Here is a 17,771-nt window from a genome sequence, read left to right on the forward strand (position 1 = left end):
GGACACAGAAGGAAAATATATAACAAAAGAGGGTAGGTTTCTGAAGAAATATATGATCCAGGGTGAAGCAGCGTGCAGGAAGACCCACTATCGTTGGTGGATCTTGATTTAGAGAAGGCATTCAGTTGAGTTGGTTGGGATTTTATACATAGGGCAATGGCAGCAGATGTGTCTCCTGATAGAATAATGGGGATAATTAGGAAGTTATATGACGGGTCAGAGGCAAGAGTCATGGTGGGAGAGCTGCTCTTGCAAGCTGTGTTTGAACAGAAGAACCAGCAGAGTTGTCCTCTCTGTCCTTTTTCATTTGCCTTATACTTAGAGCCATTGGCAAAGAAAATAAGGGACTGACAAACTATTATTTTGTATATGTTAAATCCAGAAAAGAAGATTTCAGTGTTGTGGAACATTTCAAGAAGTTTCAGGTTTTCCAGGATATAAAATAAATGAAAAAATGAAGACTACAGCAGTAAACTATGTTCTCACACATAAATTTGTTCAGTAATACCTATATTTATGGAGACATTACAAGATGAAGTATCAGGTGTTCGGATTAGAAAGGATTCTGTTATAGCAGCTTAGGATGTGTGAGAAGTGAGAAGACAAGTGTTAATACAAACATTTGAGAAACTGGAAGCTGTTGACTATGGATATGGATAGTAAGGTTCAAGCAGTGAAACTGTTTCAAGTACCTTTGATAATATATACAAGTCAAGCATATTTTTGTCAACCAGATGAGAAGCTATGGACCAGAGCTTGTCATCTGGTTGATAAAAATATGCTTGACCAGATGAGAAGCTGTGGACCTTAATTACTAAAGAATTGAATTAATTTATTTGAGAGGGAAAGAGAGCAAGATTTAAGTTGGATAAGTTGTTTCCCCTCGCATAACAAGATGGTTTATGATTACCAAATCTGAAGGGATATGTAGCTATGGGTCACATACTTAACACAAGCAGAAGACTACATATCAAAGTGGAAAGAAATTGCCTTAAATGGGGGGGGGGGGTTTAAAATAAGAAGAAAGTGTGGTTTTGGATGCAGGTCCTTAAAGAGAACAATAATAACCATACCAGAGATTATATATACAAAGTAGCGGAATGTATTTTGAGAACTAAATCAATTGGGGTTGGAGAAAGATTTTACAAATTGGGATGACTGTAGGGGCATAGAAAATAGGCAAGAGGGAGCAGGAATTTAATGGAGAAAATTAGCAAAATGTGTCTGGCTGCCAGTCTCTTTCCCTAAACTCAAGTTTAGAGATGAAGGGTTTTAAGTATGATAGATGTAGATACACAGCTAAGATACTTACTAATTCAGGAGAATGAAAGACTTTAGCTCCTTGTTTCTTTTAGGTCTGGAAATGAGGGTAAACCAATATCCAAACAAATTCTTTCTAAATGGCTGGTGATTTATATTTTCTTCTGTTAAAACCACCATGGACAGACCTTGCAAGGGCAGGTCAAGAAACCCAGTGTGCTACTGTGGAGATGTGATGACAAGACTGACTCACAGCACTGGATTTAGGTAGGAAATATGGGAATTCAGGATGTGTTGTAGTGTTGGAGCAGTGGTAATGAAACTGCCTAATATTATTGTAGTTACACAGAACAGTATTGGAAACCATGTCTTGTTGCAGTGGGTGATGGTGAAAAATTATTGCAGTTATACAGGACTGTAGTGCAACTGTGGTTGATCACAGCAAAATGTCTGACATCACTACAGCTGTAGAGGACATGTGAAATCCTGTCTGTATTATACTTCAGAATGAATGCTTATTTGTAGAGCAGTTTATAAAAAGGGTAAACATTTTCCCTTAATTCTCAGAGCTTAGAATTTTCTTGATGGGATGTATTTTCTTCTTGCAGCTGTCAATTTTTGTAATAGTTTGAAGGGATGTAAAACTATTTGACACTGCAATTTGTAAAAGTGGTTTACATCCTATAATTTGATTGGCAGCTTTCAGCCATAGACTTGTGCATAGCCATGCATATGCCACTTGTGTTAGGGTGTATGATTTTTTAAAAATTGTGTGTGTTTTGGCACATGACATGTTGGAATTTATTTATTATGGTTAAATGTTTTGTTAAATGCCTTTTTTCAGAAATACTAGTTGGCTATTTTTTTTTTCTCACACGTCATTTCAGGAGTTACTATTTTTTTAAAGTAGGTGAAAAGGTATACTCTTCATAAACATGTACTGTCTGGTGTTTGGGAGCTACAGTTGTTGGAGAGGGGAGCTACATGCTGAAAGCTGGCATGCATTTCCAGAATTCCTGGTTACACCACTGGACACAAGTATCATTTAGTTTTTAATGAAGATTTTTCCTCAGTACAGTTTAAGCCAATGTGTATATTCTTTGATCTAATTGTATATACATGTATTGCTCTGTGCGCGTGTGTGTGTGTGTGTGTGTGTGTGTGTGTGTGTGTATGTGAGTGTGTACACACGCGCCTGCCTGCCTGCATGCTAACATGTATATATATATATATATATATATATATATATATATGTATCTGTTTATATCTCGGTGTGTTTTATATGGGAACTGTTGGTGTTGGATATTGGAAAACAGAGTCATGGCTGCATGAAGTTGGGATTCTGTGGTGTTCATATTGATCAATTGGTTGTGTGTGGCTAGTGTGAAGTCAGTAACTATGGTGCCTTTCATTGCTTAGGCGGATGGCAATTGTTCCATGCCCTGCTGTTGTGCATCTGTGGAGTTAGTATACTTAAGAAAGGGGTATGTTGGATATGGGGTTGGGCAACTCTTGTATTTTGTTATTGTATATAAAGCTCACTTTTGTTTCCAATATGTTGCACTGTTTTAGACTAGATGCTCTGCATGCAGTGATAGTTTGTTGTTATATACTGTGTTTGATTAGGCACCCTGTGTTGTATGTCTGTGTAAATATTTTTTTTATATATAACATCTATATATGGGGATATATATATATATATATATATATATATATATATATATATTTATACGTGTGTGTGTGTGTGTATATATATACATGTGTATGTATGTATGTGTCTATGTATTTATAAAAACACCAAAAGATGCACATTTTACATAGTAATTTGAGCAAATTTGGATAATCATTTCACATTCATATGTTTCTTACATGAGGACTCTTAGTTTTGTGGCAAAACCTACTTCAGTAGATTGAACAGTTAGAACCCTAGTCAACAGCGGGTCAGTAAGTGAAAAGAACTGCCAAGGAGAAAATATGCCTTGCACATCTTTAGTGAAACCTGTCATGTGTGATGACATTTTTAACATTTAAACTGTCTGTTATGCTGCATCTGCCTCATAGTAGCCAACCAGTGGGGGAAAGCATGCTTTGTTTGTATTTGGTAGGGCTCATGTTATGTCGTGTATGGCAATTTTTTTTTCTGTAGTGTTTTTTGACCATGCGTAAAAAGAAATGTTAACATTGCTTATTATATAGATTTCATATGCTTTACTATTTTGGTGGCTACTGTGTGGGCATTAGTCTGGCTTAAACACAGGAGTGTGTGAAACCATATACTTCCATGTAAAAGGCATTATGGTCCTTCAAGGTGCAGATTGTTTGCCCATCCTCAGAGATACAGGGTTAGGGCCATCATTTCTAGGGGTCAGATGAAGGCATTAAGCACTGTCATGTTTTCCTGAATGACAGCCCTTCAAGACAGATCTCATTCTGACACTCGAGTAGAATTCCAGATGCCAGGGAAAGAATGGACTATGAATTTAACACACCACAATAAGTAAAGTAAAGTAAAATAAAAATACCACAATGAAGAGAGGAGGGAATTTGTCCAAAACTTTAATACTGTCTTAGCGCCTCCCTTCAAGAGATAAAACACTTCATATACAAACTTCATTATATAAAAGCACCAATTAACACTTCAATTAAGTCAATAAATAAAACATCAATGAAAAAGCACAAACAATCACAAAAATACTTTCCAGTTACACTCAATAAGGTTTCCATCTGTTTCCTATGTAAGGAAGGTAAGGTGGGAGAAGATGTACAGACTCTAAGATAGTATTAAAGTTTTGGACAGATTTTCTCCTATCTTTATTGTGGTATTTTTATTTAAAGAATGCACTATGTCTGATTGGGGAAGGCTTGATGGTTGGCAGGCACATGGGCAAAAAGCATAGAGAAAGAAAAATAATCTGTCATTATTTTATGACACCCATTGTTTTTTCACAAAAATCTCAAATTTGATGAGGGCTAGCACAATAATATTTACTGATCAGGCTTGGATTTCAGTTAAATTTATTTTTTATAACACGGAGATTGTAATGTTTAGTTACAGTAGTTGATTATTGAGGCTTAATAGTGTAGGTGACAGTTAAGGATAAGTCCTGCAATGTGAACTAGGTAGCAGATATTGGGACATTTTCCCAGATTTAGTTGCCTTGAAACAATAGGGTCCAATATTGTCTTTTCCAACTGTCTGAACTAAAGGGTGAATTGGATCTGACCAGCTCTGGTGCCGCAACACTCAGACTTTGGATTCGAGGCTCAGGCTCCTCTCCTACCCATAATCCCCCCTTCCCTAACAGTTCCCCAGATCTGGTTTGCTGGTTGAAAAAGCCAGAAGTGGTCTCCAGATCTCAGTAAGTGTTTCATTGCTGTTGCTTCAAAAATTGCAGATAAGTGATTTTTCATGTTAGTTGGTGAGTAGTTCTGGATAGCTTCACACTTTACCAGTAACCTTCAGAATCTTTTATCCTCATTCCCGTGAGAGCCACAGTGACCACAGATACAACTCTTCAGGGTTGGGGAGGCATTGTGAGGGAAAACAGTCCAAGGCAGGTGGTCTTTGACTGAGACCAATCCTCACACCAGTGTACTGGAGATGAGGCCAAGCCTTCTAGCATTGCAGACCTTCCAGGACTATCTCCTGATGGATGTCCTCACTACCCAGACAGATGGCATGTCCGTGATCTGGTACATTGATAAACAAGGTGGAACCCATTTGTACCCTTTATATTGGAAGGCCATGATGGTCTAGCAGTGGGCAAGGTCTTCCCTGCACTTTCTGATTGCAGTGCATATCCCAAGGAAATCTAGTGTTTATGCAGACAAGTTGAGCAGATTGAACCTTCTGCTGTATGAATGGTCCCTCAGTCAGACAGTGGCTTCCATGACCTTCAGTCGCTGGGGGCAGCCTTGCTGCCACCTATCTGCAACCCCATCCAGCACCAAATGCAGCAGGTACTTTGGCCTAATTCCCCAAGTGGGGCAATTCTTGAGGGACCCTCTGGTCCAAGCTTGGCCCTTGGGTCTCCTCCACACTTATCTTCCAACTCCTGTTATAATCAATTTCTGCAGAAAGCGACCCGCTACAAGGCAGAGGTTATGCTTATCTTCCCATTTTGGCCTCAGCAAATAATGGTTCCCCTTCCTGTGCCCTGAAATGGTGTACTGGTGTACCCTCCCTGGGTGCTGGATCCTTTCCAGATCTGATATCTTATTGTTCTGTAAACCACCGTATTTGGTCTTTTATAAAGATAGAGTCAATCTGCATAAATCTGAACTTTCTTCCCAAGGTTGCTTCTAAGACTGCTTTGAATCAGTCTGTTCATCTTTCGGTGTTTTTCCCAACTTCTTGAATAAAGGTGAATATCTCCTGCATTTGTTGGATGCTCGTCAATTACATTTCTGTTTACATCATGCCAAGAACCTGAGGAAATCTGACCAACTTTTTTTGTTTCCTTTTCTAAGTCTAAACTAGTTGACAGTGTTTCCAAGGTCTTGTGGTCCAGATGGTTGTCTGATTGCTTCATGTTTGTCTCTACAACCAAGGGACTGTGTCAGTCCCTAACAAACCTAGAGCACATTCAACCTAAGCAGGAGCTACTTCTTCTGCTTTCTTTGCTCGAGTCCCTGTTGATGCTTTCTGTGTTGCAGTTTCATGGTCTACAGTTCAGACTTTTATCTCATTGCAAGCTGGATATGCAATCTAGGTCTAGGGCTTCTTTTACCTCCACCATCGTCTTGAACAGACTAAGTATAATAAGTCTTCCTAGAGTTTGTGGTAGCTGTGGATGCTGTCCTGTTAGTTCAGATGGATGTAAAAGACAAGATTGATATGAAAATTATGTACTTACCATAACACTAGATCATTGCTGTCTTCTTCCATCCATCTCTGTCTTCCCTCCCTCTTTCCCTACCTCCACCATCCAAATTTTAACTGTCTTGGGCTCTCAGTTGACCATACTAGACCTGTCAGGAACTTTGTCTTACTTACAATATGTGAGTGTATTATTACTATTCCAGTCATTTTTGCTTATTTAGCATAAGTTAAGTTTTCTGTATAGGCAGGAAACTTAATCTGAGGAATTGTTACAGCAGAGGGGGATTATGGTATGGGAGAGGAGCCTGATCCTTGAATCCAAAGTCTCAATGTTGCTGGCATCTAATCTGGTGAGATCTGATTTAGCCATTAGCTGACATGGACGAAAGAAGACAGTGCAGATGTAGTGTTGTGGTAAGTACTTAACTTTTGTTTTTATGTTTTGCAGTCAGTTTTCTGATTAACCACCATAGTACATATTAACATTTTTCATAGATATTTCATGCTGAAAGAAAAAAAAATCAGAAATAAAGCAACTTCTTTTCTTTTTCTAAATAAGGGAAAATATATGGACATTGAATTTGACTTCAAAGGAGACCCTCTTGGTGGAGTTATAAGTAACTGTAAGTACGATTGTCTTCATATTCACTCTGTATTCATTTTGCTGAGTTTACATTACTGTATTTTAAGCCATTGGGTCACAAATCAGAATCCTTCCACATATGGCTCATGCTGTTTTATGTATTATAATTACCCATTTGTACAGGATTTAGAAGTTGCAGCCCTTTGTCCCAGAAAAGTCCAAACACTGCAACAAGTGAATAAAAGAGTGTGGCAGGTTTAACTAGAATAGTCTTAAGTGCACTGGTTGTTGAATTTCACACCTTTTGCCCCATAGCACAACTCTTTATGATCAGTTACAACTTATGTATGCTTTCTAGACTCTTTAATATTAGTAAAACCAGGGTAATTCAACCATCTAATTTCTTCCTGTAAATGTTAGTAAAGTTATTTTTTTAGAAGCAAAATGCATAAGAAAAGATTTAGATATATATATATATTTTTTATGTTAAGGTGGCTTACCCAATTTAATGATCGGGGTTTGCATATGTATTTGATTTTCAAGGCATGAGGAGATGTGCTTGAGGTTTAAGTGTTGGACAGATAGCTTTACATTCATGCTGGTCCACTCCTTTCTGCCTTTTTATTTTTAATTGAACATTTTTTGCATCCATTTTATCTCAGTACCACATGCTGTCAGCCATCAGGCAGGCAATACCTCAGTCAGAGCTTCTGTATCTGATTTCATTATTCCCAGTTCTTCCCTCTTCAGTAACTACAGATGTTTGAGAAAATTAATTCACATTTTAACTTTTTTGCCAATCAGTTTTATAAAGTGAAAAGTACCTATTTACATTTTCTTTTTTCTTCATATGTTTTGTAATCTTGTCATCATTCTTACACATGCTGTGTTAGATTCAGTCCTCTTGATCATTGCAGAAATAGCTTGCTTTCAAACTTTTCAGAGTTACTAAAGTTTTAAAGATATTAAAGGTATTAAAGTTACTGTTTGTCGTTTTTGCATTTAAGTTACCTGTAACACATTGCATTTAAGTTATCTGGCACTTGCCCACTAAAGCAATTATATAAGTCAGCACTAAAAAATTAAAAGCACTACACCCTCACAAACTCCCCTTGAGTACCTTGTTCCCCATTAGCCCTTTTTTCAATTATAAAGGAATTCCCAATACTATTCTAGCATGTCCAAAGGTCAGTTGTCAATCTCCTCTCCGGTCCAGCTGGTGAATCTGGGAATCTTGAGGCAATGTTACAACTGCCTCATGTACACAGACAACCCTCTCCTCCTCCCAACAAATTCCAACACATGTGAGAGATGCAACCATATAGCCATACTGGAGGCTAAGCCCTCTCAACTCAGTACTGGCGTAACCAGTCAGGAGGAGAAGGAAACCACACTCACTACAATTCCAGTCTCACATAGACCTACCACGACAGCAAACCAAACACATGAACACACAAAAACATACTCGGAGGCTCTAAATAAAAATCTGCCTAAGCAGCAGAGACCTCCAAAGCAGACACCCAAGCAACCGCTACCCCAAAACAAAACACGTGCAACACATAGCTCACAAAGCCAGTGTGCCAAACAGTCACAGCCCTTAAGGCTAAACAACACACCTGATACACTTGTAATAGGTGACTCTATCATCAGGCACACTGACGTCTCGCTCACCAGGCTGAACAAGGAGAAGGTCACAGTGAGCTGCCTGTCAGGCGCTAGGATCTGCCACATAACACAAGCGCTCAGGTCACTCCAAGGCAGGTACAAATATGACTCAGTCATTGTCCATGCTGGTGTGAATGACCTGAGACGTACCTCCCTGGACTACATGAAAAGAGACATAGAGGAGCTCTCTGAGCATGTAGCCCAGGCCGGTATGACCCTGACCTTGAGTAGCATCTTACCCTCACCAAGAATGATGCCACAATATGAAGAAAAGATGATAAATTTCAACAACTGGCTTAAGTATTGGTGTCATTCAAAGGGGATCCAATGCCTGTCAGCCTGGGATGACATGCTCGACAAGCCACGATGCTTCGCTAGGGACGGCTTGCACCTGTCACCCCTGGGCTTTCGGATATTGGCAAAGGCTCTTGCTACCCCCATAGTGCCTTTTTTAGGCAAGGCTCAAAAGACAAACCCACCTCCATAGGTATCACAAGGGATAAGAAACTAAGAGTAATGCTACTCAACTACAGAAATCTAAACCTCAAGATGCACGCACTCGAAACTCTCCTTAGCATGGAGAACATCGATATCTGTGCAGTAACAGAAACCTGGTTCAAGGCTCCCGAGAGCACCCCAGCACTACCAGGTTATACCTCATACCATGCTTTTCGGCCCCAAAACTTGGACCGAACCACAAAAGGAGGGGGAGTATCAATATTCGTCAAAGATACCCACACCTCCAGGTTGGTGGCACAGCACGAAGCATCAGAGACTATCCATGTGCAACTAACAGTGGGTAAAACTGCCTTCCAGTTTATAGCCTGCTACAGACCACCCTCCCAAACCCAGGAACCCCACTCGGCCTTCCTGAGAACACTGGAAAATATGAAGGTCTCTCCAAACACCATTATATTGGGCGACTTCAACTACCCAAACATAGACTGGGAGCATTACTCTAGCTCCAACACCCTAGCCCAAAGGTTCCTAGAATTTATAAACTCAAATGCTATGGAACAACTTGTTACCACTCCCACAAGAGGGGAAAACATACTGGACCTGATCATCACTAACATGGGGACTCGATGCTCCAGACCAGAAGTGTATCCCTCATTGGTAAGATCAGACCATAAACTAATCTCACTGGATATTCACATCCCGACTCCACCCCCTGCCCTGAAAACCACAGTGAAAAACTTCTTTAATGCAAATTTCACACTCCTCAAAACCGAGGTGGAATCCTTTAAAGCCCCCGGGCCTGTGGAAAATATGGCCCAGACCGCAGAATCCTTTATAAACGCATTCTATGAACACCTTCAGGAATGCATGGATCTTGCAATCCCAAATAAAACCAAGTCCCAATCCTCCAAAGGCAGACGTCCTGTCTGGTGGACCCCAGCCATAAACAAACTATACAATAGAAGGAGGAAGCTACTACATGATAGAGCAAAATCCCAATCAGTATTAGCAAAAAACTACGGGCACTCATAAAATCATCTAAGGCCAGCTTTGAGAGAAAAATTGCACAGGACACTAAGGGTAATAACAAGGCTTTCTTTAGTTATGTTAGAAACCTGGGTGGGAATTCCCAGATATGCTCAGAATTAGTCCAAAATGACAAAAAATACATCGAACCCACAGACATTGCCAACATCCTAGCTGACAGGTTCAGTGCAAACTTCTCCCCCCTCCCCCCACCAAAAGGGCAAATATCTATCCCAGCAGAGTGCTGCCCCCCTGACATCTCAGATGCTCAGGTAAGAGCTGCCCTCTCCAAAGCAAAAAACACAGCATCAATGGGACCAGACGGTGTCCCGGGCTGCGTCCTACATGAACTCCAAAAAGAGCTAAACCCAAACATAAAACTACTGTTCAATCTCAGCCTTACTACAGGATATGTACCCAAAGAGTGGCGTACAGCAACAGTGGTCCCTCTCCACAAAGGTGGTGCCTCAACGGATCCTGGAAACTATCGCCCCATAAGCCTGACTAGCTTGGTCTGCAAAGCTATGGAAAGGATCATCATGGACCTCATAAATAAATATATTGGGGACCTACAGACACTGGATCCTACCCAGTTTGGCTTTGTTAAGGGCAGATCCTGCCTCTTAAACCTGGTTGATTTCTTTGAAACAGTCACTAAGGCCATTGACGAGGGGAAGGTGGTCCACACAGCCTACCTGGACCTCGCAAAAGCCTTCGATACAATACCCCACTCGGGCATTATAGATAAGCTCACCAGCTTAAATATAAACCCCTATGTCACTAGATGGGTTGCAAACTGGCTCAAGGACAGAACCCACATGGTTAGAATTGCTGGAGCCATGTCAGACTCCAAACCAGTTACAAGTGGCGTCCCACAAGGCTCAGTCCTGGGACCTCTCTTGTTCGGTATATATTTCTCGGAGGTACAGGCCAACACGATAGGACTGTGGCTGACCAAGTTTGCAGATGACTGCAAACTGGGCGCCATAATCGGCACTCCAACCGACACAAACATCCTCCAAAAGGGCCTCATAGAAACAGACAACTGGTGCCAGAGCCATGGCCTCAAGCTAAACGCCAAAAAGTGTATAGTCATCCCCTTTGGCAAAAACAAAGTGCCCACAAATTACCACATAGGTGGTAATCCATTAAGTACAGAAGAAGTAATTAGGGACCTAGGGACCCAAGTTGATAGCAATCTCTCATTTGACAACCACGTGGCCAAAGTGGTTAGAAAAACATTTTATATAGCCCACCTAATCATGAAGGGATTCACATCTAGATCAGGGGAGGTCATCGTGCCTCTTTAGTCATCCATCATCAGGCCCATAATTGAGTACAATGCCCCTTTTGGGATGTACCTTACCAGACACCTGCAGCAACTGGAAAGACTCCAAAAGTACCTCACCAAAAGGATCAAAGGGCTCAAACAGATGCCATAAGCTTCCCGGTTAAAGAAACTCCGGCTCTACTCAGTGGCATACCGCCTGCTCAGAGGCGATCTGTGCCTGACATATAAAGCCATGTCCAACCCGGAATTAATGGACATGCTGCACCTCAGAAAATCAAAATCCCATTGAGCTACGCGCTCGAGAGACTTGAACCTCAGCATTGAAATAAATAGGACATGCTGGAGGGACAGATTCATAACCCAGAAGCTCCCTTCACTCTGGAATAAAATCCCAGTCCAGGTTAGGCAGAGTCCCTCATTGACTCTCTTCAAAAGGAATCTTGATGAGTGGATGGGAGATCGTAGGTTTACCCAGGGTATCACTTCTGTGTCACTGTTAGAGGCACAGTATACTAACCTCGAAAAAGGGCATAGCAAAATTATTTTAAAATGGGTGGCGAAAGCCAAACACACTCTGGCTAGGCTTATAAATGCCCTAGGGCAGATAGCCTAGTATGAACCTATGAACCTATAATTATCTCATTACATCCAAGTGACACCTCCAGGTGCATTTGCAGTTAATTCCCACTGACGCCTCTAGGCGTCAAATATCACTTGTTCATATTTGCATCAATAATTCCAAAACAATGCTATGTACAAGGTCTGAGAAGATTTCATCTTAATGCTTACACAATGGCAAACTCAACTGCATTAATATTTGAAATATGTCTAGTGCAGGTAAATAACTGTTGTTTTTATGATATAAATTTTTTTATATATATATATATATATATATATATATATATATATATATATATATATATATATCTACTAAAATTAACCGCACTCAAAAAAATTGAACGAAGAGAAGAAATTTTAACTAAGAAATGAACTTCGTGACAATAAAAGCATTCAAAAAAATAGTAAATCACACCAACAACTCTTGTAGAACTTATGAAACATGTCTTTCTGAAGAAGTCTTGATAATAAATAAGACGAAAGCGCTAAAGTTCTACAAGAGTTGTTGGTGTGATTTACTATTTTTTTGAATGCTTTTATTGTCACGAAGTTCATTTCTTAGTTTTATATATATATATATATATATATATATATATATATATATATATATTTCACATTTTTCTAAATGTCTCAACACCCAAGTAACACAGACAGAACTCCTTAGCCTCATATGAAAGCTGTCAGTTAAATGACTACAATGCTGCTGACAGTATGTGTGTAACTTGAGTGGCTGCTGAGATATTGTAAGTTGTGCACAAAATGTTACAAATGTAATTGTTACTGTGTTTACTGTGACATATAAAATTCTGTTTATGACCTAGAACCTAAATAATACAACCACTATAAAAATAGTTTGTGCTGAAGAGTTTGCCATTTATACTTTTCATAACCCTTATGGTTCCAGAGATATGAGCATTTGTTTGTAATGTGAGGACATAATTTGATTTTGTCAAAAGGCTTAGGCTCTGCCCATTGGAAGCTACAGTGCAAATTTCCTGAGCTCCATTGGACTGAATGAGGCAATCACTATTTTTTAAATTAAGGTTCTTTTTCAGTTGTTCTCTTCTGATTTTTAAGTCACGTAGTGTTGGCATTAGCTGATGGTTTCAGGGAGGAATTGCATTTTATTCACATTTCGGTTCTGGTGTACACATTTGAGATAGCTACCTTAGTCTTATATTGCTTATCACTTTTTGAATTATTGGTTTTATGCATCTGTCAATGGCCCACATCTTGGGGGAAAGTTACCCAGGTATCATTTTAGGCCATTCTAGTTATATATGTATGTATAATATTAAGCACTAAATCTTCTCTCCAAATGGTTTTATTCTTTTGACTGTGATTCCTGCCTGTGTTTAGGGTAACTTTGAGTCTGTATTTTGTTACTCTGTCATCTTACCTTCTTATCTTGCAGGTTTGTTAATTTTCCCATTCACTTCTTTTCCTGTACTTTCATAGTATCTGTGGATGCATAGCAGTCTTCATTTTCTTTATCCAGTGTCTCCTCTTTATCAGACTCTGCATCACCTTCTGCCTTCCAGAATTTAATTATGGCATTTTTCTTTACCACTGCCTAAATGAGCTCTTTGAATCCTACTTTATAGATATCTTTCTCAAAAAGTGGGACTTTCTCATGTTTTCACTTTTCTTATATCTGTACTAGTTCTTCATTGTGCTTGATTGTGGTTTGTTGCTTGCTCATCCCCTTCTAGTTTTGTTCTGCAGCTCCAGTCTCCACAGATCTTTGTGAATTCAGGACATTGGCTGTGTACTACTTTTCTAATGTTTTATCACCCCCAAAGTATTTCTTCATTTTTATTCACTTGTTCAAAAGTGTCTTCTGTTTATTTATTTGTTTGAAAATATGTTTTCCATTTATTCTTTAGTGTACTTAGCAGGTTTTTCTTGCTTGATGTTTTTTCCCTAATATGTGGTCTTAGTGAAATGCTCATCATAAAGACTACTGTTTCAGTAGTATTCCCTTATCTATGGGATTTTACAGAACACAGATGTCTGACTTTTCAGACCGTCTTCCAGTGCTTTCTCAAAGATCCCTTGCATGTGTAGTTCCTGACTGTTTTTCAGAGGGCAAGCATGATATGATTTTTCTCTTTTGCAATTCTTTTGGCCCAGTCCCTCCACTGATTATCTAGTACATCTTTCTGGCTATTCACTGAATCCAAATACTCTCTGGAGCAACAGCCGTATGACACATTCAATCTCAGGGGCTAGAATTAAGGGGATGAGAAATGGGTAGTATATTCCTTGTGGCAGGGATCAGACTTTTGTGCTAAGCCTTACCTTCTCTTTTTTTCATGCCTAAAGTGTTATTTTCATGCCTAAAGTGTTCAAGGGGTTATGCATACAGTGGGCTTACTCAGTGCACGTTCTTGCCTCAGTATGAAATTATGGACCCTGCTCACCTTGCGGATAGCACCGCCATGTAATCTTCAATCTTTGCTGATGATTCATCCACAGAGAGCATGCTTAGCAGCCTAGACACATGCTCCCCATCCCTTCCATCAAAGAGAGAGAAGCAAGCCAAACTCTTGTCACACACCCCCACACACACCAACTTCAACAGGCTAATAAACCATATTAAAAGTTCTGTCCAATCTCTGAAGGCAAGACAAGGATTAACACTAAAAACTTTGGATTAAGAAAGGAATCTGTTGTGGCAGCTAAGGATATATGGGAAGAGAGTAAACAAAAGATAATGTAAAAATTGAAATACCTGGAAACTTTTGATTACGAATATAGATAGTAAGACGTAATCAATGAAAATGTGTTTAGTCCTTTTAGTTTCATACTTAGGTCAGGCATATTTTTATTAAGTTGTGGATGATAAAGAATTGTAGGAATTTATTTTAGACGGGAAGAGGGCAAGAGCTAAGTGAGATACGTTGATTCCTCCAATGGAATAAAGTGGTTTAGGATTACCTGATTTGAAGGGTTACTTTAGAACTGTGCAGTTAAGGTTTGCATACATAATGCAAGCAGAAAGCTGTAAATCAAAGTGGAAGGAGATGATAATGAAACTGTGTGTGCTGGGGACAGGGGTGGGGGCTGAGATGTTAGAAGAGAATAGGATTTTGCATGCAGTTTCTTAAGGAGAATACTGACAGACGTACAGAATATTATATCTGATGTTTTCAGCCTTAAGGCCCCCTTTGAAGAAGCTTTATCCAAGGCCGATAAGTCTCCAAAGGCCTCTGGTTCCAAATTTAGTCATTCGATACCATCTCAGTCGGCACCACTATCAAAAAAACAGAAGTCCTCATCTGCTGGTTCCTCCAAAGAACCTTGAGTTAAGGTTCCAAAGTTCTCAGATCAGACTTTTGTTCTTCGGCACCAGCCACTTTGGCGCCGTCAGCACCGGCATTGGCACCTACTTCTTTAGTTTTCCAGATGGTACCGACATCTCCTACGGCACTGCAACAAGTTGTACCCCCCCTACTTTGTTGCCAAAAGCTGATGCTCTATATACACCCAGGACAAAGTATTCCCTTTCTGTTGACCCTTTCTTTGGTAAACCGTCTAGCCCTTTTATAGATAGGCTGGAGTCCCCCTCTGGATTGTCTGTTCACTCCTCCAAGCGTCTCACTGAAATAGATGTAGTGAGATTGGTGGATCAGCTCTTAATGGCTCGGGGTCTTTCTTCTTCCTCTCAAACCCCTCTTCCACGTGGAACAGGGATGTATTCTCCTTCTCCCATGTCTCCACCATTTCTTCCTCCTCTGACCTCCTCGGAGGCCTTAGAGCTCCCCACTCCAAACACTCAGGTTCCTATTGCTCCTGCAATGACAGCCCCTTTGTCTTCAGTCCTGAACTCTGCTCTGACTTCCTTGGTTCCTTTGGAACTGATAGATTCCCAAGATTATGGCTCCGCTGTTGGGCCCAGGGGGTTCAAGTCAACTCCTGTATTTTATTCGGAGTTGTCCTTACCTCTCGGGACTCCAGCAACTGGGGATCCTTCCTCGGGTTTGGCTTTGCAGGTGGGTCTCTCAGATCAGAGTGTGACCCTGGTTCCGAGTTTGTCCTTCTCAGTTCTCGGCTCCCATCTCTCCTCGGGGGGAACCTGCCTTCCAGGCTATGAAGAGAGGATTGGCCACCACAGGCTGTCAGGTTGCTCTTATTGTATCAGAGTTTCATTCCCTGACCCCTTCTTACCTGGAACTTCCATCAACCTCCACGCCTGAAGAGCGAGTTCCTAGGCTGCAAGAGATCCCAGCTAAGGATCACCCTTCTTCAGAGTCCTCCTCAGACATTCCCACTGAGGAGCCTCCTCAGAAGAAAACGTGTAAGAGGAAACACCAGGACTTCCTTGAAGAATCCATCACTGAGGACACAGATTTTTTTCCCTCAAATATTTTTTTTATTTTCAATTAAAATAACATTTGCATAATATTTTTAAATATTTTAAACTATATACAATATTTACAATAGCCTGACTTTTAGTTATATGCACTGTATGTTATTAAATACAGAATTAACAGATAAGTTATCAGAGATACAATATTGATTATTGCAGTGTGCCCAACAAAGATATAACTTTCTTCCAAGGATTATTTACCAATGGCCTGGGATAGATTCGTAGTCCTTTGATTTTTATTTCCATCAATGCAGTTGTCTTCAGTAAAGTGTAGAATTCTTCCAAGGTCGGGGGTGTATTTGAATTCCACCTTCTGGTTACACATTTCCTTGATGTAGCAAGTATTGTCCATAACAAATACATATTTGTCTTATTCAGGTAGGGACCTTCATTTACATTTATTATTATCAATACTTTAGTTAAGGTAAAGGATTCATTAAATAAAGCTTGTAAAAAATGATTGATTCCATTCCAGTATGATTTAATTGTATTACATTCATAAAAAATATGAATCCAGTCTGCTTTATTTGACTTTTCACACCTCCAGTAAAAAACATTTGTAGTAGTACTGATCTTTTTAATTCTATCTGGTGTTAAAAATGCTCTATGTAAGTATTTCCAGTTAAATATTTTCCAGTACTGTGTATTAGAGGTGTAATTAACTGATAGTAAGATGTTACTTTTAATTTCTTCTGTTAACTGCAATGACTGACCTTTTGTTATGAACTGCCAGTATGATGGTTTGGGAACTGTTTTATATGTTATTAACTCTTTATATAGATTTGAAATTGAATTTTTCTTTTCACAACTATTATATATAAATTCATACAGAAAACGTATTAGATTTGGAATATCTTTAAATGAGGAATTATTAATTAATCTGCATAAATCTTGAATGTACATCAGAATGCTTTGTAAGGTTAACCAGTCATGTGTTGGAATATTGTAAGCAGTTTTTATCATATATATATATATATATATATATATATATATATATATAAAACATTTAATTTATTTACACATTGAAACCAGCATAAGAATCCATTTTGTTCCCAGGAGGTTAGTGTTTCTATATATATTTTGTGAGGAAAGTTCTTAGTGATGGTAGATGGGGTTAAAGGGTCAAATCAGAGTTTTACATCTATGTTTGCACTGATAAGTTTCGTAAAGGAATTAATGTAATGATTAATCAGTGTTGTTTTAGAAGGTTTTGTTATATTGTATACTTATGCATAGTATGTACCAGGTTTGTTTGATTTGTCTATTAACATTTTTTAACAGATTAAATTAATTTGTTAATATAGCCATTGTTAATTCTTTCCAGTTGGCAAAATAATTTGGGTTTATCCAGCCTATTGTAGTGTTAAGCATAGATGTTTTGATATGTTTCTATTTTTGGGAAGTTCAATCCTCCTTGTTTCCAGGGTCTAATGTGATGAGTTAGAGCTATAGTTTTGTTCCACTTTTCTATATATATTTTTATTGTTTCAATAATGTTTTTATAATTTATTAATATTGTTTTGTTTATATTTTTGCATAACACTATTCCTAAATAATTTAGCGTTAAGTTCTTGTTTTCCTATGATGGATTTATCTGTAACTTGTAGTTCTCTTTTCTTATTTAAAAACAGAAATTTTGATTTTGGTCTATTAAAGTGTAGACCTGAAATCTTAT

At 39.1% G+C, this 17,771-nt stretch overlaps 1 protein-coding gene across 4 annotated transcripts in view; it reads left to right on the plus strand.

Moving 5' to 3' along the window:
- MYO1B (myosin IB) overlaps positions 1-17,771 on the plus strand; it is a 2,891,345-nt gene that overhangs the window by 1,301,485 nt on the left and 1,572,089 nt on the right. For all 4 annotated transcript variants that reach the window (XM_044075201.1, XM_044075202.1, XM_044075203.1 and 1 more), the window contains exon 7: positions 6,642-6,705. In XM_044075201.1, the coding sequence (XP_043931136.1) occupies positions 6,642-6,705 (64 nt within the window). The remainder of the gene's footprint in view (positions 1-6,641; positions 6,706-17,771) is intronic.

Source organism: Protopterus annectens, chromosome 6.part0, assembly GCF_019279795.1.
Source record: "Protopterus annectens isolate FY-2018-M chromosome 6.part0, PAN1.0, whole genome shotgun sequence".
Classification (NCBI taxonomy): Eukaryota; Metazoa; Chordata; order Ceratodontiformes; family Protopteridae; genus Protopterus; species Protopterus annectens.